The sequence below is a fragment of the Aspergillus terreus genome, genomic scaffold (assembly GCF_000149615.1).
Source record: "Aspergillus terreus NIH2624 scaffold_2 genomic scaffold, whole genome shotgun sequence".
Classification (NCBI taxonomy): domain Eukaryota; kingdom Fungi; phylum Ascomycota; class Eurotiomycetes; order Eurotiales; family Aspergillaceae; genus Aspergillus; species Aspergillus terreus.
Window position 1 is genome coordinate 2,426,648 of NT_165925.1, and position 26,265 is coordinate 2,452,912.

Here is a 26,265-nt window from a genome sequence, read left to right on the forward strand (position 1 = left end):
CCAAACAAACTTCTTGGACCGGTCTAAGCTCGGTCGTACTTTTGGCACAAGGTCTGGTGCTCAAAATCAAGAGCCATCCAACGACGATCATGGACGTTTTGGGGGATGTGATCCCAGACTGCACAAAAGCACTGCGCCGAAAAGGCCCCTTTCCCTTGCAAACGGCGGTCGTTCATAATATTACACTGATGTCTCGGCAAGACTGGGAGGACTCCGCCTCTCAGCTTCCAACGATCACTGGCGCTTTCAGGATTAAGTAGATTTCGACAAACCTAGCGAACTGCACATGTGGCTTAGTAGCTAAGACTGAAGGGGGAAAGTCCTGGGTGTTGACGGGCCGGCTTAAAACTTTTGTCCAAGTTGTCGGGCTGGATCTGCATCTGTGCATCGGACTGCGTGGCTCGATTTCATTAATTAGGCATTGGGGATCGTCCAGGCAGGTAAACGAGATCGACCAATGGGCCCTGGAATGGAAAAAGGAGCCACCCCGATTAGGGTAAAAGGACAGGGCTATTATAACTGCCAGTACCGCCAATCGGGCGGGAAGGCAACGTTGTGATGACAGGGGAGGATGAGGCATGCACGAAGGCCAGGGGTTTCGACGATTGTGCCTGACGTAGCTGGCAGGGTTGATCGACTGCCACTGGCGCTCGAGCCAACACAGTTTCGTCCTGAGATTCGGTCATGATTGGAACAGTTTCATCCCCGGTCAGTTCTTTCAAAGATAGCAGCAATAGCCAACGAACATAGCGGCCTGCCGGCTCCATGGTTCGCAATGACGATCATGTCGGGATAGTTCTGGGCTAGAACCTCGCAGAAGGGAGAAGGAAGGAAGAAGATGCAAAAGGAGTAAAGGATGACGAAAAGGGACTCCAGAAAATGTGGTGGAAGACAGCTTCCTCCGCCAGCATCCCCTAAGATGATGCTTGGTTGAGGAGGGCTTGGTATTGGAATTAGGGCCAGCCACCAGGCGCCAAGAGCCAGTGAAACTCCTTCATCACCTCGTTGGCTTGGGGAGAGAACAGATAGCCTTGGTTGATATTCCACCACGTGTATTTCGAAAAGAGAAAGATCACTTCCATCCTGTCACTGAGGAGGAATCCGTTGTTGGATGAGGCTGCAGGATACCGCCCGTTATCCTAACGCCTCTGTTGTGGAACTCGCAAAACCCAGAAGGATGGCCAAACAGGCGATGTACATCAGCGGGCTCAACTCAGGTCGACCTCCAGGCCATCTTCAAGAGCCGGAGCGGTCAAGTATGTAGCAGTAGCCATGTTACCCGGTCACTGGGTGATGTTCATCCGCCAGTAGTTTGGAGGCACAAAAGCCATGTACGTCGACCGCCAGCAGTCTTCCCAGACGCTCGGCTGTCGTCAACAAACAGTGAGCTATCAACTAAGCCCCAGTATCCCTTTTCTGTTCTCCGCGGACAACGGTTCCCCCGGAAGATATGCCGTTGAGTTCAGAAGTCAGTCGGTTACACGGGGGCGCCGGGTCCAGTCTTCCGAAAGAGGACAGTAAGCTCCTCGAAAGCGTTGGCTTGGGATTGAAGCACGACAGTGCACAACTGATTCTTTGGCGTGGTCAGTATGACCGTCCCCAACGGTAAAGAAGCCAGGGTTAGCATCCCGGTTGGCTTGCTGTATGCGAGGTAGATCGCCGCGTCTAGTACATATCCATGTAGTAGGTACTGTGGTGGCTGGCGGAGCGGCTCTTGACCGCCTGGCAGTATATTCCAATTCCAGCGTCGTCTCCAATCATTCTTCACCCTCCGCAGCCCGGTCGAGGTCAAGCTATTCCCATCTGCCCGTACTTTGCGATTCTCCGATCGTCTTCTTTCCATTTTGGTCTTCCCCTGCGTCCTGTCTGTCCTACAACTTGTCGATCATCGCCGCATCACCTGCAGGTGGTGGGAAGCGCCATGAGCGTGTTACTCGAAACGTCTCTAGGCGATATTGTCATCGACCTCCTGGTCGATGAGTCACCCAAAGCATGTGAGAAGTAGGTCTTCCTATCTCCTTCGCCCGTTATCTCCGTCTTCTTCTGTTGTGCGTCGGGTTCGTGAGCGATGTCGCGTGGCTGAACAAGAAACTAAGCAATCCATGTTCTACCGTTCTAGCTTCCTAAAGCTATGCAAAGTCAAGTATTACAACTTTTCGCCCGTCCATAGCGTCCAGAAAAATTTTACCTTCCAGACCGGTGATCCCCTGGGACCCGACTCCCCGGAAAGCGATGGCGGTTCGTCGATATGGGGCCTCTTGGAAGGTCCTTCGAAGAGAACCTTCTCCTTGGAACACCCGCCGAAGTTGAAACACGATGAACGAGGGACTGTCAGCATGGCAACGGTGCCGTCGCCGGCTGACCCTGATCAGCGCATCGCCGCGAGTCAGTTTATAATTACGCTGGGAGATAGTCTGGACTACTTGGACGGGAAAGCGGTGATCTTCGGGAAGGTGGTTGAGGGATTCGATGTCCTTGAAAAGGTCAATGATGCTTTCGTCGATGATCGAGGCCGACCGCTTAAGGACATTCGTATCCGCCATACAGTGATCCTCGACGATCCATTTGACGACCCGCAAGGTCTCGTGGTACCTCCAGAGAGTCCTTTACCGTCCAAGGCCCAGTTAGCTACTGTCAGGATTGCCGACGACGAGGAACTTGACGACAACATGGATGAAGAGGCTATGGAGAAGCTCCGGAGGGAGCGTGAGGCCAGAGCGCAAGCGCTGACCTTGGAAATGGTGGGAGACCTTCCTTTCGCTGAGGTCAAGCCACCAGAGAATGTCCTGTTTGTCTGCAAATTGAATCCCGTCACGCAAGGTGCGCATCGTTCCCTTCCATGCTTCGTCCGTTTTATACGGTCATAGATGCTAACACTAACCAGACGACGATCTGCACCTCATCTTCAGTCGGTTTGGAAAGATCCTCTCATGCGAAGTCATCCGCGACAAACGAACGGGGGACAGTTTACAGTACGCGTTTATTGAGTTTGAGAATCAGAAGGACTGTGAGCAGGCCTATTTCAAAATGCAGGGTGTTTTGATCGATGACCATCGTATACATGTGGATTTCTCCCAGAGTGTGAGCTCGCCCTGTCTCCAATACTTGTCCGGATTGTCTCTAATGCGTCGCACAGGTATCCAAATTATCCGACAGCTGGCGCAATGCTACCATTTCCAAACGCAGCGGTCAACGAGGAGGATTCGGTGGCGTGGACAGTCTCGAGAGGAAGCGCCAATATCGGGCGTCTGACAACCCTCGTCAACATGATGATGACTATGGCATGGTCTTCGACAAGAGGGATTCGCGGCGGACCAGCCACAGTCCCCAGAGAGGTCCTCGTCGCGATCGAAAAGGCAGCCGCAGTCCGCGACGTGATTCATACCGGAGCCGATATCGCGACCGATCACACAGTCGGAGTCCGCCACGCAGGGATTCATACCGGGACAAGGACCGCAGCCGGTACTACGACCGTGACCGACGACGGGATGATCGCGACACGGAACGGTATCGGGAGCGACGACGTCATTGAGGGTGTAGACAGGAAGAAGAATCGATTTTACCACAACTCCCTCCTGAACTGTACCCACCTCAGACCATCGGCGTGATGGCTTCCAGCGGTGAAACCAGCCCCAAAACACCGCCCCACGGGCTCATCGATGGCGGCCCCGCTAGACACCCATCGCATGGCCCTGATTGGCAGGCCACATCTCAATTCGAGACTTTAGTGGTGACCGACCTTGGGACTCGCCTCTCGTCTATCCCTAATTTTAGGAGAGGATCCGGTTGATGCAGGAAGAACTGGATTATACTAGTGTTTAGTGTGTCCTAGATTTAGTTAGTTAGCACTCGGCTTCCGGGCTAAAAATAAATAAACCATCAGGCCAACAAAACCATTGGATTCTTCTTCTGCTAGTCTAAGGGGACGATCCTCCGACTACGTCGTACTCCGTACAAATAAATACCAGTAAACCAACTTTGCCCTAGCAGCTTCACCCCGCGCTCTCTCACCTTCAATTCTTTTCTTCCCGCCCCTCCTCTTCACACCATCATCTTTCCCCTCTCTCCCGTCTATATCGAATCTCCTCCCGACATACTTGTGATACCCCGCCCTCGATCGCTTGTCATGGCTGCCGCAATTAAAGACACCGTCTCCAACCTCATGGGGAAGATCTCGGGTCACTCTGAAAATGCCCTCCGTCAACCTACCCCCGAAGAATTCGAACAACTCCAGAAGAAGTACGTCGACGCCGGACAAGGCCAGGTGTTCGCCTTCGTCAATGAACTGAGTGCCGCCGAGAAGACCGAGCTCTTCCATCAGCTGAATAACTTCGACCCCCTCCGCATCAACGAACTCGCCGATAAAGCCCTCAACCCCGCCAAAGCTGAGGAAGGCCCCGTCTCGCTCGAGCCCCTCCCCGAGGTGGCCACCGCCTCGATCTTGGATTCCGACCCGAAGGAACTGCAACAATGGTACGATGAGGGTCTCCAGTTGGTCGCACAGAACAAGGTCGCCGTCGTCCTGATGGCCGGTGGCCAAGGAACCCGTCTGGGAAGCTCTGCCCCCAAGGGCTGCTTCGATATCGGTCTCCCCAGCCACAAGTCTCTCTTCCAGATCCAGGCCGAGCGCATTGCCAAGCTCCAGCTTCTGGCGAAGAAGTCTTCCGGTAAGGATGCGGTCATCCCTTGGTATGTGATGACCAGTGGCCCGACTCGCAAGCCTACGGAGGAGTTCTTCCAACAGCACAACTACTTTGGATTGCAGCCGAGCAATGTGTTTATCTTCGAGCAGGGCGTTCTGCCTTGCATCTCGAACGAGGGCAAGATCCTGATGGAGAGCAAGGCCAAGGTATGTCCTCCTTACGCGGAAAGGGTCTAGTGGTCATGCTAACGATGGTGCAGGCGGCGGTGGCCCCCGATGGCAACGGTGGTATCTACCAGGCCCTCCTGACCTCGGGTGTGAGGGAGGATATGCGGAAGCGCGGTATTGAGCACATCCACACCTACTGCGTGGATAACTGCCTGGTCAAGGTGGCCGACCCGGTCTTCATTGGATTCGCGGCCTCGAAGAACGTGGACATCGCCACCAAGGTGGTGCGCAAGCGGAACGCGACCGAGTCCGTGGGTCTGATCCTGCAGAAGAACGGCAAGCCCGGTGTGGTCGAGTACTCGGAAATTGACAAGGAGACGGCCGAGGCCAAGGACCCCAAGCAGCCGGACGTGTTGAAGTTCCGCGCCGCCAACATCGTCAACCACTACTACTCGTTCCGGTTCTTCGAGTCGATCGAGACCTGGGCCCATCAGCTGCCGCACCACGTTGCGCGCAAGAAGATCCCCTGCATCAAGCCCGAGACCGGCGAGGCGTTCAAGCCCGAGAAGCCCAACGGCATCAAGCTGGAGCAGTTTGTGTTCGACGTCTTCCCCATGATTCCCCTGGAGAAGTTTGCCTCTATCGAGGTGCGTCGTGAGGACGAGTTCTCGCCGCTGAAGAACGCCAAGGGCACGGGCGAGGACGACCAGGACACCAGCAAGCGGGACATTATGAACCAGGGCCAGCGGTGGATTGAGGCTGCGGGTGGCGTGGTTGTCACCGAGGATGAGGCGGTTGGCGTTGAAGTGTCGCCGTTGATCAGCTACGTAAGTTCTTTCCCTCGGTTGGTTTCTTCATGCGCGGCGGATGTTAACATGATCTACAGGGCGGAGAAGGTCTGGAGTTCCTGAAGGGCCGGGAGATCAAGGCGCCGGCGGTGATTGAGAAGGAAGAGTAATGGATGATTACAAGAACAATATTGTCTGGCATTGATTAGCATTGATAGCATAATACACTACCTAGCACCTTTTGAATTCTTGGAAGTCAACCCTGGAATGCCTCAGGCCGATCAATCCGGGGGGTTCAACACAGCCTTACGCAATACGGGAAAGCCCGGGACGAATCCCTTTTCGGCAGCCAGGAAAAAAAACTGCTTAGCGTCATCGCTTGTTTCGATCGGCTCGAGGTTCTTTTTCTTTCCGTTGTGGGTGTTCTGTGGTCTGTCCAGCATCTTCGACTTCTTCGGCTTCTGTTCTGTTCTCCTGTCCGTTGGATTCTGGGATTGGTGTGCTGTGGAGTGCTGTTGTAAGTCTTTTGGATATTTTCCTGTCTTGCTGTGTGTGTGTGTGTGTGTGCGGTGTCATTCAGTCTTTCCTCTGAATGGTCATCGACTCTTTTCTTCCCGTTTTAGTCGCCGTGTCTTTGTCAGCCCACTTTTTTCGAGTCTTGAGAGTGGGCGGTTCATCGGTCGTTCCCCTCCAAGGTGCTCAAGCTGACCGTCCTAACAGCTCTATCGACAAGGTGATTTGAAAGTCTATTGTTGGTTTCTGGAAGGGTGAGTCTGTCCTCAAGGTAGTCGGTGGTTCTCTGGTCCTCGTTGGGTCATTGGACACCCTCGTGGGCACTGCTGCATCTGCTCCGACATGATCCCGGCGCACCAGCCAGACTTTTTCGCCTTCTCGCCTCAGTCACGTCAAGCGTCGGTTGCTCCGGGGGTCGTCAATTCGATCATGGATCTGTATCGCATGAGTCTGCGGGGTTGTGTCGCCAGTGTCCACGCGGGGAACAGACCATTTCCGATCATCTTCATTGCGCCATGGATATACAATATGGATGAATTGAATGTGCTGACGAGTCGGGGTGTGGTAGATCGACAAGATGCTGTTGTCTCGACGTGCTTGCTACAAGTGTGGTAACATTGGCCACTATGCGGGTTAGTCGTGGAAAACAAGAAAAAGAAGTGATTTGCGGCTGGATGGTTTGGACTGACGGGGTTGGTAGAGGTCTGCTCTTCGTCTGAGCGTCTCTGCTACAACTGTGGGTGATCCCTATCCCTGACGTGCGTGAAAGGCGCTCATACTAATATGTCATCTCTCCAATAGGCAAGCAGCCTGGTAGGCTCCATACAACCCATCACCCGCAAAACATCAGAGATCTGACCCCATCGATATAGGTCACGAATCCAGCAGCTGCCCGCGTCCTCGTACCACCGAGAGTAAGCGTCTCCAATTCCGATTCTAGAAGCGTGCACAAGGGGCTCATCGGTTCTTCTTTAGCCAAGCAATGCTACAACTGCCAGGGACTAGGCCACGTTCAGGCCGATTGTCCCACGTTGCGTCTCAACGGTGCTAACGGCCGTTGCTACAACTGCAGCCAGCCCGGTCACCTTGCGGTACGTTCATTTCCCCGGTTTTCCCCGATTCGGTAATGTTCTGGACGTCAGGCTAATGCCGATTGTGTTTCAGCGTAACTGCCCGGCCCCTGCCTCTGGTGTCGGCCGTGGTGCCGGTGCTCCTCGCGGCGGCTTCAACGGTGGTTTCCGCGGTGGATACGGCGGCTACCCTCGTGCTGCCACTTGCTACAAGTGCGGTGGCCCCAACCACTTTGCTCGCGACTGCCAGGCTCAGGCCATGAAGTGCTATGCCTGCGGCAAGCTGGTAAGTCTCCTGAAGGATCCGTCGCCCTCTGAAGGTCCGTTGGCCTAATCGTCTATCTAGGGCCACATCTCCCGTGACTGCACCGCTCCTAACGGCGGCCCCTTGAGCTCCGCTGGCAAGGTCTGCTACAAGTGCGCCCAGGCCGGCCACATCTCCCGGGATTGCCCCAACAACGAGGCTGCGGCTCCTGTCCAGCAGCCCACCGAGGCCGCCGCTGCGGCTCCTGCTGCCCCCGCTCCCGCTGCCCCCGCTGCCTCCGCCGCGGTTGAAGCCAGCACCGAGGCTGCCCCCGTTGCGACTGCAGCTCCCACTACTGCTGTCGCCTAAAGGTCGCCGTGTGGCCTTTAATTCGTCGTCCCTGATGACCCCGGGGCGGCGATTCCCGTTATTTCTCCTTTTGGTGTATTAGGGTTTCCTGTTCTCTTTTTCATTACTATACCGACCCCTCGGTCTCAATTTCTTCTCCCATTGTTTCTTCCTTTGCATATATTACGCCCCCCACTGTTCCAGTTCTTCGGCCCCGGCCTTTTTTCCATTACTATTATGTATACGACGAACAAAAGTTTCACGAAGTCTTAGGATCCCTCATGGCTTGGATTCTACGCATGGCTCAGGTTCTCATGATTGGCGTCTATTGTTCTCCTCGGGTATCTTATCTCATTTGAAGTATAGGTGCGGCAAAGAAAAGAAGGAGACGAGGCGAGGCGAGGCGAAGGGTTAATCAAGCGCAGGAGAGACACTGGTGGAGCGAAGCACAAGTGCGTTGGTATGCAAGGGAAGAAGGGCTTCGAGATGGTACGGATGAGATTGTTGGTGCTGAAGATTGGTAGCGATCAAGGATTCCAGGTGCGGTGGAAACCTCCTCATCTTTTCGTACTATAACCTCGTTATACTTGTCGAATGGGAAGCAAAAAAACGAAGAAAAGCGAATTACCTCCATCGTGTATTGTAATGGCTGAAGGCTGGTTGGAATGTTCTTTATTGAAGTAAGAGAATGGACTACCTTGCGGTTTTAGTGTTCACTCGAGGCGTGCTGTAGTAGAGCATTTGAGCCCCGTGACTCCCAGGTACTTCATGTATACCCAAATACCTCGCTCTGAGAACTTCTCCCTCTTCCCAACTACCTTCTTCTCCCATCCATTCGCCTTTCCTAGGCTCTGACATCTGCATTGACACGCGTCGTCATAATCAGCAATCATGCCAGCCTCTGATTCAGGCGACGACATCAATGACGAAGTACGCTGATTTCCTCCAGCCCGTTCTTTCGACATCTCTAACAGGGCATCTGACAGGCTTTCATCGTCGACATTGATTGCATCCAAGCCCATGGTACACTGCTCTGATCAGGATTACAACTCCACCTAACGACTACAGGCATTGGCGCAGCAGACATCACCAAGTTGAAGGCGAATGGCTTCTACACCGTTGCGGTACCAGCTACGTCCTGATCACTCGCCACAAAATAAACACTACTCTAACTCCTGGTTTAGTCAGTCCATGGTGCAACCCGCAAAACCCTCCTGAAGATCAAAGGCTTCAGTGAGGTCAAGGTTGAGAAAATCAAGGAAGCAATTCAAAAATGCCTGGTGAGCAACCTCAACATCGACATAGCCATCCCTTTTTATCCCGGCTCATCAACTAGCCCTCTGCCTCGGGCTTCATCACAGCAATGGAGCTCTGCCATCAGCGGAAGAAAGTGGTTCGCATCTCCACCGGCAGCAAACAGTTCGATGCAATCCTGGGAGGGCAAGTCACCAGCCTCTCACGCCTCCTCCACGCCCTTCTAACAGCATTCAGAGGCTTCCAAAGCATGAGCATCAGCGAAGTCTTTGGCGAGTTCCGCTGCGGCAAGACCCAGCTGTCGCATACCATGTCCGTCGTCGCACAGCTTCCGAAGGAAATGGGCGGCGCCGAGGGCAAGGTCGCCTACATCGACACAGAGGGCACCTTCCGACCCGAGCGTATCGCCCAGATTGCAGAGCGGTTCGGCGTGGACCCCGACTCGGCACAGGAGAACATCGCCTATGCGCGCGCGCTCAACAGCGAGCACCAGCTGGAGCTGCTGAACACGCTGAGTAGGGAGTTTGCCAGCGGCGACTACCGTCTCCTCATCATCGATAGCATCATGAATTGCTTCCGGGTGGACTACTGCGGTCGCGGTGAGCTGGCGGATCGGCAGCAGAAGCTGAATCAGTTTCTGATGAAGCTTGCGCATATGGCGGAAGGTTTGTGTCTCTGTTCTGTGAGCTGTGCAGATGGGTTAACAGGACTGCAGAGTTCAATGTCTGTGTTCTGATGGTGGGTTTGGGATGCTTCTCGTCGGTTCTTAGGGAGGTCTGACTCTTTGATAGACGAATCAGGTCCAGAGTGACCCTGGTGCGAGTGCTCTCTTCGCTGGCGCCGATGGCCGCAAGCCGGTAGGTGGACATGTCCTAGCCCATGCGTCTACGACTCGGGTTCTTCTGCGAAAGGGCCGAGGCGACGAGCGGGTAGCCAAGATCCAAGATTCTCCGGGTTTGTTATTCCCATCATGATCGATATCGGATATGTTCTGACTATACAGACTGTCCCGAGAGAGAAGCAACCTATGTGATCACCAACGGTGGAATCAACGACCCGGATAAGCTGTGAGATGATGTCGGGAAATATTGAGGCAATCAAGCATCTGACGTGGCATGACAGATATTGTATGTGTGGGACATTATGTTTTCTTTATCATTGTCGGGGGTGGTGTAGTTGTACTGTAGAAGTGGTAGTTAGTAGATGTCAGCGAGACCTCCGCTCTCCGCCTTCTAAAAATTTCCCGCTAGCAAACCTCCAAAATATATTTTTTTTCTCATCGCAACGACAACACCAACACTTCCCCTCTACACCTTCTCACACTTAATCTCTTGATAAATACAATCAAGATGAAAAAAGAAGCCCTCGAAATAGCAGGCTACACAGTCCTGCCCTTGCAACTCCCCGAAACCCGCACCTACCCAAAGCCTGCCACGCACTACCTCTACCTCCGCCCTCACGAACCGCGCATCCCGGACGCCGACACCCCGCGCTCTCTCTTCGTGGTCAACATCCCGATCGACACGACAGAGACACACCTGCGGCACCTGTTCGGCGCACAGCTCGCCAGCGGGCGCGTCGAGCGGGTGGAGTTCGAAGCCCTCCCGACGAAGAAAAAGGGCCTCACGCTCGCCACAACGACGCAAGGCAACGTGACGAAGAGCAAGAAACGCAAGCGCGTGACGGCCGACGACCTCCAGTCGCAGCTGGACTCGATCGCGCTCCCCCCAACCTGGGACCGCGAGCTGCAGAAGTCCGGGGCCCGTGCGGTCGTGGTCTTCGTCGACAAGCCCAGCATGGAGGCGAGCCTGAAGGCCGCACGGAAGGCGGCGAAAAAGGCGCCGCCGGTCTGGGGCGCGGGCCTGGACGACGGCGGCGGCCGGCTGCCGGCGCTGGGGCTGCCGCGGTACCTGGCGCACGACGAGGCGCGGTACCCGTCGCGGGCGGCGCTGCTGGGCGCCGTCAACGACTACATGACGGTGTTTACGCAGGTGGCGGAGGCGCGGAAGCGCGAGGAGATGCGTCGCGCGCAGGAGCCGGACGAGGATGGCTTCATTACGGTGACTAGTGGGCCGAAGCTGACGTCTGCGGCGCACGAGGAGGAGGCGCGCGCGCTGGTCGAGAAGCAGAAGCAGAAGTCGCAGGGTCTGGAGGACTTCTATCGGTTCCAGTCGCGGGAGAAGCGGAAAATGCGGCAGAATGAGTTGCTGAAGCGGTTTGATGAGGATAAGAAGAGGCTGGAGGAGTTGAAGCGGCGGAAGGGAAAGCTCCGGGTGAGTTTTCTTCTCTTATATGGGTGCTGAGTTGTGGGTGGTTTAGCTAACGATTTTTATGCGACAGCCCGAGTGATTCTCGATTGTTTTTAGCATGGCGTTTGGGGGATAAAAGTTATGCATCTCTGGGATGGGTGTTGGGTTATGTGAGTGTTTCTTTCTTTCGTCTTCTATCTTTGTCGTCTGAATGATGAGTCCGCTGGGGCCAGAGTAGCAAGACTCAGCTTGCTTGATGTCATGCCATGCCTTCAAAAACCAGCGTTTTTATATCTTCTCACCTATCTGAAGTCATTTCATACTGTTACATGCCATTGGACTGGGGGTTACGGACTTTGCTGATGGATATAATACAGGTTTGATCTGATAGATAGACACTTCAATGCATATACATTTATGTACAATAGATCAAGGTTCAAATTGTATAGTATCAGTGAGGAAGTACTTCAGGCACATCTGGGCCGTTTTATATACGCACGGACCACATAGGCTTGGCATGACATCTTCAGTGCTTTCATCAGCCACTTCAAAGAACCGTCAGATCTACGCATTCATCTACTCCAGAGTACAATAATAACCGCTGGTTGACAGAGTGTAGTCCTCTTCGGTGTTCACACAGCTTACCTCTGACTAAACATCTACGTCATCAAATTCCCATATCATCTCGACTATAAGCTCCAATCTTGACAGCCACCAGAACAATGGCCTCCACAGATACCCCTGGAGGTGGTTTCATACAACCCTCTCTCCCATCTCCAGCTCCAACAACCTCCACAGTGACTCCGTCTCTGCTCCCAAAGCCACGGTCACACCCGCTGCGCGCCGGGTCAATGAAGGAGACGACGGTGATCAACCATGTCGACAAGACGCTGTTAATGATCAACCGTCGCCATGCCAAGAAGTTCAGCAGCGCTTTCGATGATCAGAACCAGCAGGAGTCCGAGCGAGGGTACGAGAGCTTCAAGGAGGTGGTCAAGGATATCGAGGGCGTGGTGGATGTGCTGTGGGTTAGCGGAACGCGTATGTATCCTTCCGTACCTATTTTCCTTCTCTACGCTTCCTACTCAGACGTCTGTTTGCCTATCTAACCCATACTGTAGCATCCCTCCAAATCCCATACTTGATCTCCCTGGCCGTCCTGGTGAACTCGTATCTCCCAGAGTACCCGTTCTCGCCGAAGGCGACGTTCCGTCTCCTGCGGAAGCTGGACTCGGTCTTCACGGCACTGCTGACGGGCGAGGACGCGGAGACGGGGATGCCGCTGCCTGGATTTGAGGGCCGGCGCAATGTCGTCTCCATGACGGAGAAGGTGCGCATCAAGAGCATCGCGGAGTCGTGTCGGGTGGCTGTTGTTGAGGCGCGAGAGCAGGTGGATGAGCCTGGGGGTGATGATGAGGATGAGAGCTCCGATGAGAATGATGATGATGAAGACGAGGTCTTCGCGGATGAGTATGCCGGTGCGCCTGGACGGTGGGAAATGGAGGCGGCGCGGGTCTATGAGAAGACGATTCAGTTGCTGGGGGATGAGTTGGGGAAGGCGGGGGATTTTTGTGATGATAATATGGCCACTGGGGAGACTTGTTAGGTTCTTGCTTTCTTTTAATTGTATACGGTGTTCCTGGGAGTACTGTTGTGTTTCGTCTATGATACTTGGTTATCTACTTGTGAACATACCAGACCTTCACCTAATTATGTCTGTATACTCGGTAGAATAATGTAGACGCGTACCGAGGCACGTTCTATTCTCGATCAACACGAACCGAGCAAGAGACCAGGCGAGTTGGAAAAATCTTCTCTTGTGGGTGGAGCAGCTTGAGAGGTTTGACGTATTGTTGATTCTTCTGTCCAAGTTAGTGCTTACTGTTGGTCAGGTCCAGACTAGTGGGCTCCGATTCGGGAGTAATTAATATATCCCACATGGCAATCCACATTTTGATAGGTGTAAGGCCGACACTGTTCGTGTTTTTTATTCTGATACTCATTTTAGAACCTTTTTGTTCTTTCATTTCCCGTTTCCCTGGGTACCCACCAGCCGTCTATACCACCACCCTAGCCGGACTGTTGAGGCGTTGACTGAGAAGATCCATGGTTCGTACGTGCTAGGTAGTCCCTGACATTGTATCGTTAAATACTGTTTGACAACGATTGCTGCGATTATCCCGAGTATCTTCTCATTACTGACACCTATAATCCGTTGAGCGAATGTTTGTTGACTACCCGCTCCTGCAAGGGACGGTAACCCTAGTTTGAGCCCGTGTAACTATATGTACGTGACTGGCCCTAGCTATGTACATATGTACATCTGCTAACGGCGGCTCTCCTTTATTTCGATACCGTCCTCTGAGGTACATATCTACATACCTGTCCCAAGCTTCTTGTTGATTAGCGAAGCAAGGGCAGCCCGGGACGAGGCCATGACGGCGCACTACCCTTGGTCCTCCATATCCCGAGTAATTTGGCTTATTGCGACGCGCATTGGCCGACATTTATTATTTATCCCTTGCTCATGCCAGTCTGAACACTCGATTGCTTACCATCGTGGATGGTTGCAGGAACCGCTGTTCGCTCAGCACGACGTACAATAATGGGCGTTCTACAGACTAGAACCCGAGTCCGCAGGGCCACTGCCCAACATATGTAAACGGACACTATGTAGGGTTGGGGTGCCTAGGTAATTAAGCAGAATTGCTGATCGCGTCGCGTACGCGTTGAACCCTATCGCTCCAGTAGATTAGATTACCTTTGAGAGTCATCCTTGGTACCAGCTAAAGGTGGGATTGCGGTTTAGATACAGTACAGTAACGAGCAGTTCCGTCGAGCCGACCACCCTCACGAGGTGATGGAAATTTCTGTTGATGGCTCGTGGGGATTTTTTTCCGTTCAACTACGGAGAAAGTACTGACAATAATCCCTATAGGCAGGCACAGCAGACGACAGGCCTATCCCGGCTGGTCTGGAGAAAATTACGAACCACGCCGATTCAGCCCTTCCAGCCAATGATGTAGATAACTGCCGGGATTCCATGGTTCTGGGAGTAAGTGGAGCTCCGTTAGCTCTTTTCTGGCCGTCTGAGCATTCTGGTTTCTTTTTCTTTTGTTTCGGGTTTTGGGGCGGAGTAAAAAGTAGTGGATGGTGTATGGTGTACCTACATGTGTAGAGGTACCCGACTGCCTACTTGGTACCTAGGTAGGCAGCTGTGTACCTAATAATGCCGACGGATGCTATTTTCAAAGGTGGCTGAGTTACAATCAACAAAGGCAGTGTTGATGCTGCGGCTTGGACCATCTGTTTGCACCCGACTTCCGTCTTAACATCGTATTGAACTGCCAGAATAATGAAAATGTGCGTGTATGGATACCATACCCTGGCCTGGTGTGCTGGATATATGGATATCCGGCGCCATGCAGCCATGGTTCTGGGACATATCGGTGGGCCTTTCAGCCTGACGGACGTCGTGGGTTTCTTTTTTCTTTCTTTCGATAGTTTTCGTCTGTCTTCCCTCGCCCGTAGGCGGTTGATCAGCTCAGCTGTGGTAGGGCGACGATCCAAGGATCCCATCCTGAGGCGAGGTTGCAACCGGTAATCGATCGACGAATGGCCTTCGGGGGGGTCCCATGAGCCTAGCGGAGACATGGCCCTCGATGACGATAAGCCCACGGACGCGAATGGAACTCGACGAGTCACGGCCCAAGCGCGGGAAGTGTAAAAGTAAGGTCAGCACAGAAAAGAGCTCATACAGGTGCCGTCGTTCAGGTCCTTGCAGATGAAGTTCTGGGTGTTGGCCCCTTGTATTACTACCAGAATATCCAGTTTGCTGTGTATAGGCATCCTTACCTGGATTTGATGAACTGATGCGTCTGGTGCTGCTGTTTCACACTCCCTACATCTGGATATTCCTACCTACCTGGTGGTAGTACTACTGTACTCCGGATTACCCGTGAGACGATGATTCTACGGCAGCAGGATATCCTACCCAAGGTCTTGGGGTCAGTCTACCAAAGTCAAAGCAGACACCAAGTCCATGATCGACCGACCTCATTCATGCGTGTGGAGGGATATAAGAATCATGTCAGGCTCCGAACCCGCAGGATGCAGGAGTCATCTGGCCCTCCCTGGAGTAAGTTCCCACAGATGTACCTAGGGATGTACCTCGAGTGCCTGGAGGATTGTGGCAGAGTGAAAGAAATCGACTGGTAATTTCTGTCACGATACCGATAGTAGGTATTCCAATGTTACCATCCAACTGAAGATAGAGGTAAGGTACCTCCGGAATTCAATTCGACCATCGATCGAGATAGAGATCTCAACCCGGGGAAATGACGACGACATGTCTATACGAATCTAATCGCATCACATACGATCTCGCAACTGATCTCGTGAGGATTGTTCATCTAGCATTCCGACTAACCCTCCGTACTTCACAGCCATAGAGTACTGCCAGAATCCCGGTAAGGCCACGATCTTGCCCAATTCAGATCTACAAATTCTGGTTCGACTCTTGGGCCAGTCAAAAATCATCATAAAATTCTGATGGGAAAAAAAAAACCCCTTCTGGTGTCGGCAAACTTTACGTCCCACACTGTCCATCCGCTTTGAATCAGTCACTTCGGTTTTGGAAGGACGGCGAGTTGCTCAGATGGCTACCTGACTAGGTAGAGAATTATTGAACAAATGAAGAGATTATGTCGGACTTTACCTACTTCTTTTGTTTTTGTTTCTATTTTTTATATAATTATTTTATTTATTTTCTCTTTTCGTAGCACTCGTATTGTATTGAATGTAATCCGGTGACTGGAACCGCCCATTCGTTTGTTCGTCACCCGTCCTTGGTCCTGCCCTAGTCTCGCAGCTCCATCTTATTATTCATTCTCTCCAGTCACTGCACTTTTCTCTTTTCTCTCCTCTTCCCCCCCTCCTCCATTATTACTGAAGAATATCTGCTGCTTCGTCTGCCCCTCTTCTTTTCTTCCTCTTCTTCCCTTTTCCCTCTTCCTACTGTTTCCCCCTCTCCCCATTCCTTCCTACCGTTCCTTGTTTCTTGTCGGAAAAGACGGAGTCAGTTTGCGGATAGTTCTTCTGTCTCTCTTGCGTCTTTTCGTATCTTTTTCCTTTTTGCCCCATTTCTCTCGACTTGCTCCACCGACGAGTTTCCTCTCGATCTTCTTTCGGTTTTCTCGTTCGTCTGATCTCACGCCTAACGCATACTTCATTTTTGCGCCACGCCCAAGCAACGCATCTCTTTAGTTTCCTTTTCGCTTCGTCGGAGAAAAACTAATTCCTACCCTGTTGATACTACTCGGTAAGCTTTTACTTCTCTTTTGTTCGTTTCCCTGGTCTCGTTCCCTGGCCCGGGCGCGGCATCTCGCGCTTCAACACCATCCCTTCACAACCCTTCTGGCCTTTTTTGTGCGCGGCAGACAGCGTCGGCTTTCGGGATTTAAGGCCTCAATCAATGAATGCGCCGGGTCTTTCCACCCATACAACCGCATGGCTCGTCCTTCCATCACTATCCGACCACGCACCATCATGACTGCGACTGGGTGCGCCCTGACCACCTCCATCTGATCCGTGATTTCCAATCTATCTATCCACCAACCTTAATACGGTCGCAACTCGATGACCTCCGCAATGCTGGGTAGCCTCATGCCCGTGGTTGGGGTCGACGACTTCGGTGTGGAACGGAACGCGCTGCGGGTCATTCAAGAGCCCGAGCTGAGACGGTCGCAAGCGGCGGAGTGAACAGACCACCGATATCAACGAATGCGGCTGGAATGACGGGAGGTGCTCACTCCCATGTGCCTTTTTTTGGCCAAGGACGTGTCTGCCCTTCCAGCGAATTGTCTACTCAATTCTACAATCACCAATGGCTATCCGCGACACCGCCCTGTTTCGCCCATGGTACCTACCATATCCCGCTACTCGGTTTCTGTCAATCACGCGTCGTGGTATCAGCATATGGCATCAGCAGATCATCCCCGTCGCTACTAGCGAGGTCGACAAATTTCTATTTAAGTCAGCAGCTCGTCAGGGTCAAGCAACGTGGAACTGCGGTCAGATTGCGTTAACTTTGGCAACCATTCCTGTTCCTGATATCAAGGAGACTTGCGGCCTCACTTTTCTTGGACTCTTACCCATTCCCTTCGGACATGTCTGTCGCTACAATTTGGGCCTTTCCTTTACCATCACTTCGTCCTTGTTCTTCTAATTATGTTGCCGACTGTTTTGCCTCCGAGAAACCCGATTGACATTGCCATAGGAAGTGAATCTTCGGTCATTTCCAAGTTCACAACGATCTACGCTGTTCTTTCTTTGACGACTCCCACGAGATACAGTCGCACGGGCCATTCGACATAGAAAAGTTTGATTTCTTTGGCTTTCAGCTCGTCTAACTGCAATTTGGAGGTACGGACAGACATATGGGCGGAACACAGACATGGGCTCGCGTGCTGACTGAGTGGCCTCTCCAGATACCGCTATTGTAGTTATTCTTACAACCACCAACTCGACGTCCATCATGTCTTTCCAGAACTTCGATTCGTTCCAGAACCAGCACCCTGCTGCTGACGCCGCTGCGGCTGCCCCCGGCGCTCCCGCTCCCGCGGACACCACCATGACTGGACAGACCGACCCTACCACCGCTCCTTTCCAGGGCCCTGCTCCCGGTGAGCCCTCCGCCGCCCCTGTCCCTCAGCAGGGTAACGAGGGCAAGACCACTCTCTGGTAAGTACATGCCGGTGGACCTGGAATGTGTGATTGTCTTAGTTCCGTACTGACAATAGCCATCAGGATGGGCGAGCTTGAGCCTTGGATTGACGAGAACTTCGTTTCGCAACCTGTGGTTCCAAATGGGCGAGCAGGTCAACGTGAAGATGATCCGTGACAAGTTCTCTGGGTGAGTACACGATAACCCCCTTTGTTTCAAGGCGATCCTAATGATGGTAGTAGGAGCAACGCCGGCTACTGCTTTGTGGACTTCTCTTCCCCCGCTGCCGCTGCCAAGGCCCTGTCTCTGAACGGTACTCCTATGCCCAACACCAACCGCCTGTTCAAGCTGAACTGGGCTACTGGTGGCGGCCTGGCTGACCGCAGGTAAGTCTTGTGATACTCAACCGATTAGTCGACACCAGTATTGATTGCCTCCCTAGCCGTGACGACCGTGGCCCCGAGTACTCAATCTTCGTCGGTGACCTGGGCCCCGAGGTCAACGAATATGTCCTGGTTTCTCTGTTCCAAAGCCGCTTCCCCTCTTGCAAGTCCGCCCAAGATCATGACCCGACCCCATCAGCGGCGTGTCTCGTGGCTATGGTTTCGTCCGCTTTCTCCGACTGAGAACGACCAGCAGCGTGCGCTCAGTGAAATGCAGGGGTGTCTACTGCGGCAAACCGCTCCCATGCGCATCTTCGACCGCCCACCCCCAAGAAACAAGGGGCCCCCGGTGTTGTTCTCCCGGTGCGAATGGGTATGCCCCCGCCCGGACCGCGGCATGTAACCTCCCCGATGGGCCGCCCCCTCCCATTGGGCCTTCTACCGGTGCTCCTCAGCCCATGAACCAGTTCACTGACCCCAACAACACCACTGTCTTCGTTGGTGGTCTGTCCGGCTACGTCACCGAGGATGAGCTCCGCTCCTTCTTCCAGGGATTCGGCGAGATCACCTATGTCAAGATTCCCCCCGGAAAGGGCTGCGGTTTCGTCCAGTTCGTCCAGCGCCACGCTGCTGAGATGGCCATCAACCAGATGCAGGGTTACCCCATCGGTAACTCGCGCGTCCGTCTGAGCTGGGGTCGTTCTCAGAACAACTCCGGCCCGGCCGGCAGCCCCTATCGCCCTGCCCCTCCCCCGCCTCCCATGTACCCCTCGATGGGCATGCCTCCTGCCCACCAGTATGGCGGTTTCGCGCCCATGAAGGTTGGTTCCCCTGACCACACCGCTTGAATTCCTGTAGCGCCCTCCGGTGAATTTCGGTTTTGTTAACGGAAAACTTCCAGTAAAAAGCGTTCCTTTTTCTGAAAGCAACAGCAGGAGTTTTGCGTCCTTTCAACTAATGGGTCTTTTGTGTCATAACAAGTCTGCTATTTATTTCTGCGAAAGTTACCCTCTATAGCTCTTGATGGGCATTTCCTCCTGTGTCACGTACTTCATTACATATGAGCGCTTTTAGCAAGGTCCGAGCTGCGATTTCACCCTCTTGTTGTGGTTTTTTTTTTTCCCCCTTTCGATTGTTCCTTTGTGGTCCCCCTTTCGACTCGCGTTTGTTGCACTCGTGGTTTTTCTTCTCCATGTCTTCCCTTGTTCTCTTCTGTTTCGCAACCCTCTGCTACTTTATCTTCATGACGTTCCGGCCCTAGGTCCTTGTTACGCGTATGACTCCCAATCGGATTTGTCATTTTCCCTTATACCTCTGGGCAGGCATTCTGCGAAAAGTTCCTCTTCTCGAATCTTTCTGACGAAACAATCAAATTGAATTGTATCCGTTCTTGAGGATGTTGCATCATGCTTTGCTAGACTGGTGGCCTGTACAACATTGTTTTGCCCCTTGGCCTGCGGTTTCTCAATTGAGTTTCTTCTACAGCATGATGCTTTTGATGCCTTGGTTCGGCCTTTGTGTTGCTCTTCTGCTCTGCATCTGGAGAGGTGAATTTACTCTTTGAAGAACCCAAGTGATCGGCTGGGTGGCATCCTGACTCTAGGGGAGTTTCGGTTCCAGGCAAATTTGTTACTCTGCATGGTGGTGGTCTGTCGAGTTGTTCGAGACCAGCTCTGGGCGTTTATCGTATTCCATTCCTTTCGTAACCTGCAGGTGGTTTCCATCTTTGTTCTGCCAGGGGAGGATGCATTCTGCTTATGTCTTTTCTTATAGATGATTCCCCTTCGCTATGCAGTGAGCTCCCCTGCTTTCTTTTTCTGTCTGTGCCTGCGATTAATTCTGGCTCGTCTTCAACGCATGATGGTGGAATCATGAGCACCACCGTTGCTTCTGGTGTATATGGCTCTCAATTGGCCTCTGGAGAACCACCATTGCGGTCGGCCACCTACTTAGGATACATAAGGTGAAGAATTCTTATTTACAGTGTGAGTCCTCTTTTAAATGGATAAGGTACCTAGTACTATGTAGGTGGTAGTTGCCGTCTACCAGTCAAGGTATGGGTTGTTCCTGCCTTTCCCTCTGTCTCCTCCGGGAAGGAGGGTGTGCAGACTTACTTCTCCCCAACTCTCTGCCTCTCTCTCTCTCTGTATTCCCTTCTCTCACCCCCATGATTGTGGTCGTTCCCATTACTCAGTATTTTCTACTCCCTTGATTACCCCCCGTCGAGAGAACAACCGACATTAGAAAGGACACGATGCGCTACGAGAATTGGGATGTGCTGCTGTTCCCTGAGGACTCCAAGATTCCCCTTCAGGAGTTCAAGACGCAATGCTTTGTGATTGATGACCAGGGTATGCTGAGTTCACCACATAGCAGAAGATCGCTGACCCGCGTCCACAGAGTCACCTTATCTCTACAGCCCTGCACTCAACTTAGGTCGCTCCTACTATCCAGTTCAAGGAAACTTAGGCCGTTTACCAGTTCTCACCACCTTCATTCCGAGCATAGCTCCTGGTACTCCCTTTCGTGTTTCCATCCACAGCTGGGAAAGACCAGGCCCAAGCCGCCTGATGGAAACTCTTCTACATCCGGATGATGCGCTGCTGTTCGAGGCTCGAGTCTTCATCGATGGCGAGTGTGTTGCGTACGTCGTGCCATACCTGACTTTACTTAACTGAGTCCACAGCTAACCTTGGTTGCGCTCTAGAGGAAGCGTCTTCAGTCAGAGGACAACTTGGCCCCATGTCATAGGTAGGTGGCATAATAGCTATGCCAATGTCTCATGGTAAGCGGCTGACCGATGGCTTTCATTCAGATCTGAGCTCTAGTATGTTTCTCTCCAGACCCCGGAGCCGCAACTGATGGTTAACATCGTTCCTCAGTTATCGACAAGCGGGGCAACCAGGATGACCTACGTTTTCCTCCGTTTCACTACGAGATTCTAGAACAAAGGCATTGGGACGCCGGCGATCCTTACGGACGGATTCGAGTCGTCATTTCGGAAGGGTTCGCTCGGCCACATCGATCTCCGCCATTTGAGAGGGTCAAGGAACTCATCGCCTTTGCTTTTCAGCATGCGCCCTTGCGTGAGTCTTCGCTTTCCATGCCCCACGATATCGAAAAGTGTATTGACTGGGTTCAGCTGTCCTGGAATGTTCCAATATTGCATGGCCCAACCCTTCCATGTGGGACCGTGAGCCTCGTCTTTTCAAATATGCATCCGCAAGCTGCAAAGGAGATATGAAAGACCCGGAAGATGCTCATACTCACTCGCCTACTCGACATGGTATCCAACTGCACCCGCCGACGACCAGTCAACCGACCCAAACGGCGGGGCGTTTCGCCTGGGATTATCGGAACTATCAAGCTCCACGACCTTCTCCGTGGCAAGATAATCCCCCCCAACCGAGATGGGGCCCTACTGAGTCCGATCCCTTCCTTGACCCGTACTATTGTGAACCAACTGCACGTCATCGGGGCGCCAGGCCTTCCGCGGAGGACGTCGCTATGCCAGACTACAGCTCGAGTTCTACTAGCGGCAGTCGTGTTATGTCCAACATGACTGGTGCAAGCTATGTTCATAGCAAGCACCCCAGCCAAGAGGCATACGCGCAGGTTATTGACGCCCTGCACCCTCGCAAGTCTCAATCCGGCAGTATTCCAACTCCGACAGTGACTGGATCGCAGCCTACCACCACGAAGCCATCTGCGGCTGCAGAAGCTCGCTCAGCATCCTACGCCAAGAGCAGCAGCCGGACCACGGCTATGAAAGAAATGGCACGGTCAGAAACCAGGGAAGCTTCAGGATTCAGCACTAGGTCTACACTCTCCGAGAATGGATCTGATGAGGTCGTCAGCAACGGACTCCATACCAGCCCAAACATCAGCCTAATGAGTAGAAAAGAAAGAATGTCTCAGGGCCGCAAGGAAAACGAGTCTACGTTAGAATCTCCACGCAGAGAGAGCGACAGACTTAGCCCGTCAACAAGACGTACCAGCAGAAATTCGAAGACGTCCCCTGGCCCAAAAGGAAGTCTATCCGGGGGTCCAGTTGGAGGTGAGAGTGGCACTACAGTGAAGGGGCCCATTTTGGTCTCTTCTGCACAGATTCTCTCTGAGGCACAGGGCTTGGTCGGTCCAGCAGACCATGGGGAGCTGCTCGGAGCCAAGACTCAGTTGTCGAGCTCCGTGGTGGAAGTGGCGGAAGTTGATTGAACTGTGCTATTCTTACCTCTCGTGGGCACCTTTTCTCTTGCTGTTGTGTCATTGTTGCCCTGTTCCAAGCAACCTGTTCACTTCACTCTCTATCATTCGTCCTGTCATATATTTTTAACTGCTGGGCTAACTACCTTTACTCGGTCTGTCTTTATCGATTGCAGTCAATATGTTGTTTTGTGGGCGGTATTCGTTTGTAGTGACAGCTCAATACAATTTATAAGTCACTGTCGGTGCTGGTTCAGTAACTATTAGCCAGGAACAAGACTAATAAGATGTAGGCATTGCTGTCCTTAGTTGGGAAAGCTCTGTGTGGCTTCCCTCTGTGTGTACTGTTCCACCTGACTCTGACTGCCTCTTCTCTCCTTTCCTTTCTACTCTCACGTCTTTCCACCCTCCTTCATCTCTCTCTCTCTCTCTCTCTCTCTCTCTCTCTCTCTCTCTCTCTCTCTGTCCATCTTCTTCTCCTCACCGCCACTTCTCTATCTCTTTGATCCACATAGTTACTCTCAATGGATCCTCAGGTCTTTGGACACAGATCCTTCCTCTCTTCGTCCCTGGGCTCCGAGAAGGGACCTAGTTCCCAAACGCTCACAACCCCCAAGAGTGATTCCTCTCTCCCTCATATGCAATACCTGAAGGAATCTGGAAGCCCGCAGGCGGGCTTCTCACGTTGGTCTCATATGTCGGCTTTTGGGAACCTGGCTGCATTTCGTACACTTTCCTTGCCTTTCAGTTCTCCCCCTGATTCTGAGGCCACGCTTTCCATAAGACCTGAATCGTTGGAACAACCAGAACCTTCTCTACCTACGCAAAGTGAGAATACCCTTTATATGCACGTCGGCGGTCATCGTCCTTTGATAATAACCGTATTATAGACCCTCCGACCGCGGATCCCACCTCCTCGAAGCGTCAGATACAGGGGGGAGTGGGACAGAACGCGCCGCTTTCCTGCTCTCCGATTCAGCATCGCAGCGGAGAGCAGGAAAGTGTAGGTCCCTCACCTGAGGTTGAACCAGTCCCCCGAATCAAAACAGAACGTGACATCCTCATGAAGAGCGAACCGGAAAGTGACCATGGCATTCAAATCAAGCAAGATTCAGACTCTTTGGAAGACGGAGAGTTGATGGAATCTCTTCCCTCGTTAGCCCCTCTCAATCCTTTCCGTGCTCAAGGCCAGGTATGTCACTCCGAATGGTGAAGTTTCCTTCAGCGCCTTGTACCAGGTTTCATATTGACTGGTTTTATTTGGCGGCAGTACCTTGGATCGCTAGATCTAGACTTGCTTGGAGAGAACCAAGTTCTCCTCTATTTTGGAGTGCTCGCGATTCAGACACTTCTACTCCCCCGATACCAGTATAGTTGCACAAGACTAACGGATCTATGGGGAGTAAAGCTGACCATTTATGGTCACACAATTGTTGCGCCACGCACCTACACATCTCAGATGGAAGCCAAGGTTTGGGTTTGTCGTGAAGCTCTCAAAAGACTGTCTATCGAACACCAGCATTGGGCCGTTCCCAGTGAGCCAGCCGCCCATTGGTTTGATGATACTTGGAATTGGGTAGCGTTGTTACGTGGTAAGTATCACTGGTCAATGTATAGGCGTGCGTTTCTTTTGTTAATCCTACAACAGACTACTGCGTTCAGAACGGCCTCCCACTCCCCATTTATACCAAATGCCTTCATGGGAGCGATGGCTATTGCTTCGAGATCGAGACGCAGGGGGCGACATACTCTGGGCCGGTTCGGCATTATGCAGATAAAAGTGACGCCGAAAACTCGGCCGCTCACAAAGTTCTGCATGCGTTGCTAGTGTTCGGGAACGGGGATGACTCTGCTACCTTCGGACCATATACTCTAGCAAACGGACAGGAGGATTTGCTTGCTCAAATCCCCAAGCGCCCTCTACCACCAACTGGATACGACAAGATCCGACCCGTCTCGGTTTCTGGGAGGGCCCGTTCCCTCCAGCATAGTTGTACTCCGGAAACCGACGTCAGCTCCAGCCGAAAGCCGAAAAAGCGCAAACGCAAAAATCGTGCGACACTGCCCGAAGCGAACACAGAGCCCAAGCCCACAAATTCAAATCTCTTACCCCTGTCACAGAGTCGGCTCCCTGCCATCGAAGTGCCAGTCGAACAAGAGCCGTCGAGATAGAAGTTCAATGGCCATCAGATCAGAGACCAGATTGGACAACTCAAAACGTACACTGAGAAACTGACAAGTATGTAACTCTCTATCCTCCTTCTTACCAGTGACCCTGCCTTCTTCGTATCCATTAGCCCTATTCCTGACTGTTTTATCTCAGGGGCCTGCCAGATGCTCGATCTACAACCTCCAGAAATCAAGGTGGAGCGGATCGATGGGCGACTTGTTGAGAATGAAGGCATCTACAATGCAGCGGCATACTTTCACAATGACCCTTTTTTCACCCGTGCTGGTGCTATTGGTTGTCTAAGTCGAGTCTCTGGGACGAAGGAGCTTGTGACTGAGTCCTGTTCTGAACATGTCGTGGCGTATCTCCTTCGGGTCGTAGATGAAGATACTGCCCTCGAGCAGGAAAACGCTCGGCGGCGATCCAGACGCGATCAGTGGTGGACACATGCGAGAAGAAGTTGTGGATTGACTTGAAAATGGAGTGGGCATTGGGCGTTGGTTTTTTTGATGCAAGTTCTCAAAAGAAGGACGCCAGTGATGCCAGTGATGACAGTCCTGCATTGATTCATGTTTGTGCGTGTATAAGGACCAAGAGTTTGAGCTTGTGTTCGCGGGCTCTACAAGGCGTATTGTGGATTGAAACACCTGTGGATGCCTTTGTGTTCTTGCTTCTTCTTTCTGGACTGCGTTTTGTGTTCTGGTTGTGTGTAATACCCTTCTCGGGGATGGAAAATTGGCAACGACCTGTAGACAACGAATGATGAATGTGTTAGTCCTTCTGCGCAAAGGAGACAATACACTCTAAATTTGTCATTCAACCTTTATTTTCCATAAGATATCACACGTCAACGGGAGCTTGTGGATATCATAGAGCGAGATCGACACGACCATACTCGAAACGCACCAATATCAAGTCATTTGCCCCCTGCATATCGTGTTTTTCGATAACTCCATCATGGAAGCTGCAGAGCGCTGAACAGTCCCGACCAATGGTTGAGCCAATAGGAGATTATACATACGTCACATGAACGATATCTACTTGCCTCTACGTAGTCCTGAGTGCGGGCAGCAGATCATGAACAACAGCAATGAATCAGGTTGTATTAACAAACCCCACGCAGAAGCAAGATATATCATTCATCCCGTCCATACATATAGATACATCAGTGATGGAAAGTTTTTGTATGTCCAGCCCACACGGCCGACAAACGAAGCAGACCAACGGAAGGGAAATAATTTCTGAATTCATAATCCATTCCAATCCCCTGAGAGAAGTCAAGAGAAAGGATGAATGCCTCGCAATAACGCCACACGGAAAAGCTGAGAATAAAGAAGCAAAAGACAAAAGAAAATGAAAAAGATTAAGGATCAGGGAGAACGAGGTGGTTATCGAGAGAGACGGATTGAAGCACAAGGACCCATCGAGGATGGATTCCCGGATTCGAAGAATATTAGACCGCTAACGCTAGAGACAGTATCACTCGAGTTAGGCCCTTGGAAGCTAACA

General features: G+C 52.4%; 8 protein-coding genes across 8 annotated transcripts; all 8 read left to right on the plus strand.

Moving 5' to 3' along the window:
- Window positions 1-1,589: 1,589 nt before the first annotated feature.
- ATEG_01850 (PPIL4 family peptidylprolyl isomerase) lies at window positions 1,590-3,532 on the plus strand (the record flags this gene model as incomplete). Its single annotated transcript, XM_001209215.1, has 5 exons — window positions 1,590-1,619; window positions 1,688-2,001; window positions 2,120-2,820; window positions 2,885-3,081; window positions 3,137-3,532. 5 exons carry the CDS (start codon window positions 1,590-1,592, stop codon window positions 3,530-3,532), a joined length of 1,638 nt encoding a protein of 545 aa, XP_001209215.1.
- Window positions 3,533-4,126: 594 nt separating this feature from the next.
- On the plus strand, window positions 4,127-5,768 carry ATEG_01851 (UDP-N-acetylglucosamine diphosphorylase; the record flags this gene model as incomplete). Its single annotated transcript, XM_001209216.1, has 4 exons — window positions 4,127-4,659; window positions 4,705-4,849; window positions 4,903-5,637; window positions 5,697-5,768. 4 exons carry the CDS (start codon window positions 4,127-4,129, stop codon window positions 5,766-5,768), a joined length of 1,485 nt encoding a protein of 494 aa, XP_001209216.1.
- A 969-nt stretch (window positions 5,769-6,737) lies between these two features.
- On the plus strand, window positions 6,738-7,794 carry gisB (putative zinc knuckle nucleic acid binding protein; the record flags this gene model as incomplete). The annotated part of the gene is made up of 4 exons (XM_001209217.1): window positions 6,738-6,743; window positions 6,984-7,202; window positions 7,276-7,467; window positions 7,528-7,794. 4 exons carry the CDS (start codon window positions 6,738-6,740, stop codon window positions 7,792-7,794), a joined length of 684 nt encoding a protein of 227 aa, XP_001209217.1.
- A 1,342-nt stretch (window positions 7,795-9,136) lies between these two features.
- Window positions 9,137-11,376, plus strand: ATEG_01853 (meiotic recombination protein DMC1; the record flags this gene model as incomplete). The annotated part of the gene is made up of 6 exons (XM_001209218.1): window positions 9,137-9,692; window positions 9,743-9,765; window positions 9,819-9,981; window positions 10,150-10,199; window positions 10,278-11,300; window positions 11,368-11,376. The coding sequence occupies 6 exons, from the start codon at window positions 9,137-9,139 to the stop codon at window positions 11,374-11,376; spliced, it is 1,824 nt and encodes a 607-aa protein (XP_001209218.1).
- Window positions 11,377-11,998: 622 nt separating this feature from the next.
- On the plus strand, window positions 11,999-12,882 carry ATEG_01854 (general transcription factor IIH subunit TFB6 family; the record flags this gene model as incomplete). Its single annotated transcript, XM_001209219.1, has 2 exons — window positions 11,999-12,317; window positions 12,398-12,882. The coding sequence occupies 2 exons, from the start codon at window positions 11,999-12,001 to the stop codon at window positions 12,880-12,882; spliced, it is 804 nt and encodes a 267-aa protein (XP_001209219.1).
- Window positions 12,883-17,811: 4,929 nt separating this feature from the next.
- ATEG_01855 (RNA-binding protein) lies at window positions 17,812-19,231 on the plus strand (the record flags this gene model as incomplete). The annotated part of the gene is made up of 3 exons (XM_001209220.1): window positions 17,812-18,017; window positions 18,243-18,386; window positions 18,661-19,231. The coding sequence occupies 3 exons, from the start codon at window positions 17,812-17,814 to the stop codon at window positions 19,229-19,231; spliced, it is 921 nt and encodes a 306-aa protein (XP_001209220.1).
- Window positions 19,232-20,637: 1,406 nt separating this feature from the next.
- On the plus strand, window positions 20,638-22,598 carry ATEG_01856 (uncharacterized protein; the record flags this gene model as incomplete). Its single annotated transcript, XM_001209221.1, has 5 exons — window positions 20,638-20,734; window positions 20,784-21,027; window positions 21,091-21,134; window positions 21,266-21,469; window positions 21,526-22,598. 5 exons carry the CDS (start codon window positions 20,638-20,640, stop codon window positions 22,596-22,598), a joined length of 1,662 nt encoding a protein of 553 aa, XP_001209221.1.
- A 512-nt stretch (window positions 22,599-23,110) lies between these two features.
- ATEG_01857 (uncharacterized protein) lies at window positions 23,111-24,758 on the plus strand (the record flags this gene model as incomplete). The annotated part of the gene is made up of 4 exons (XM_001209222.1): window positions 23,111-23,270; window positions 23,477-23,778; window positions 23,995-24,178; window positions 24,235-24,758. 4 exons carry the CDS (start codon window positions 23,111-23,113, stop codon window positions 24,756-24,758), a joined length of 1,170 nt encoding a protein of 389 aa, XP_001209222.1.
- Window positions 24,759-26,265: the final 1,507 nt, after the last annotated feature.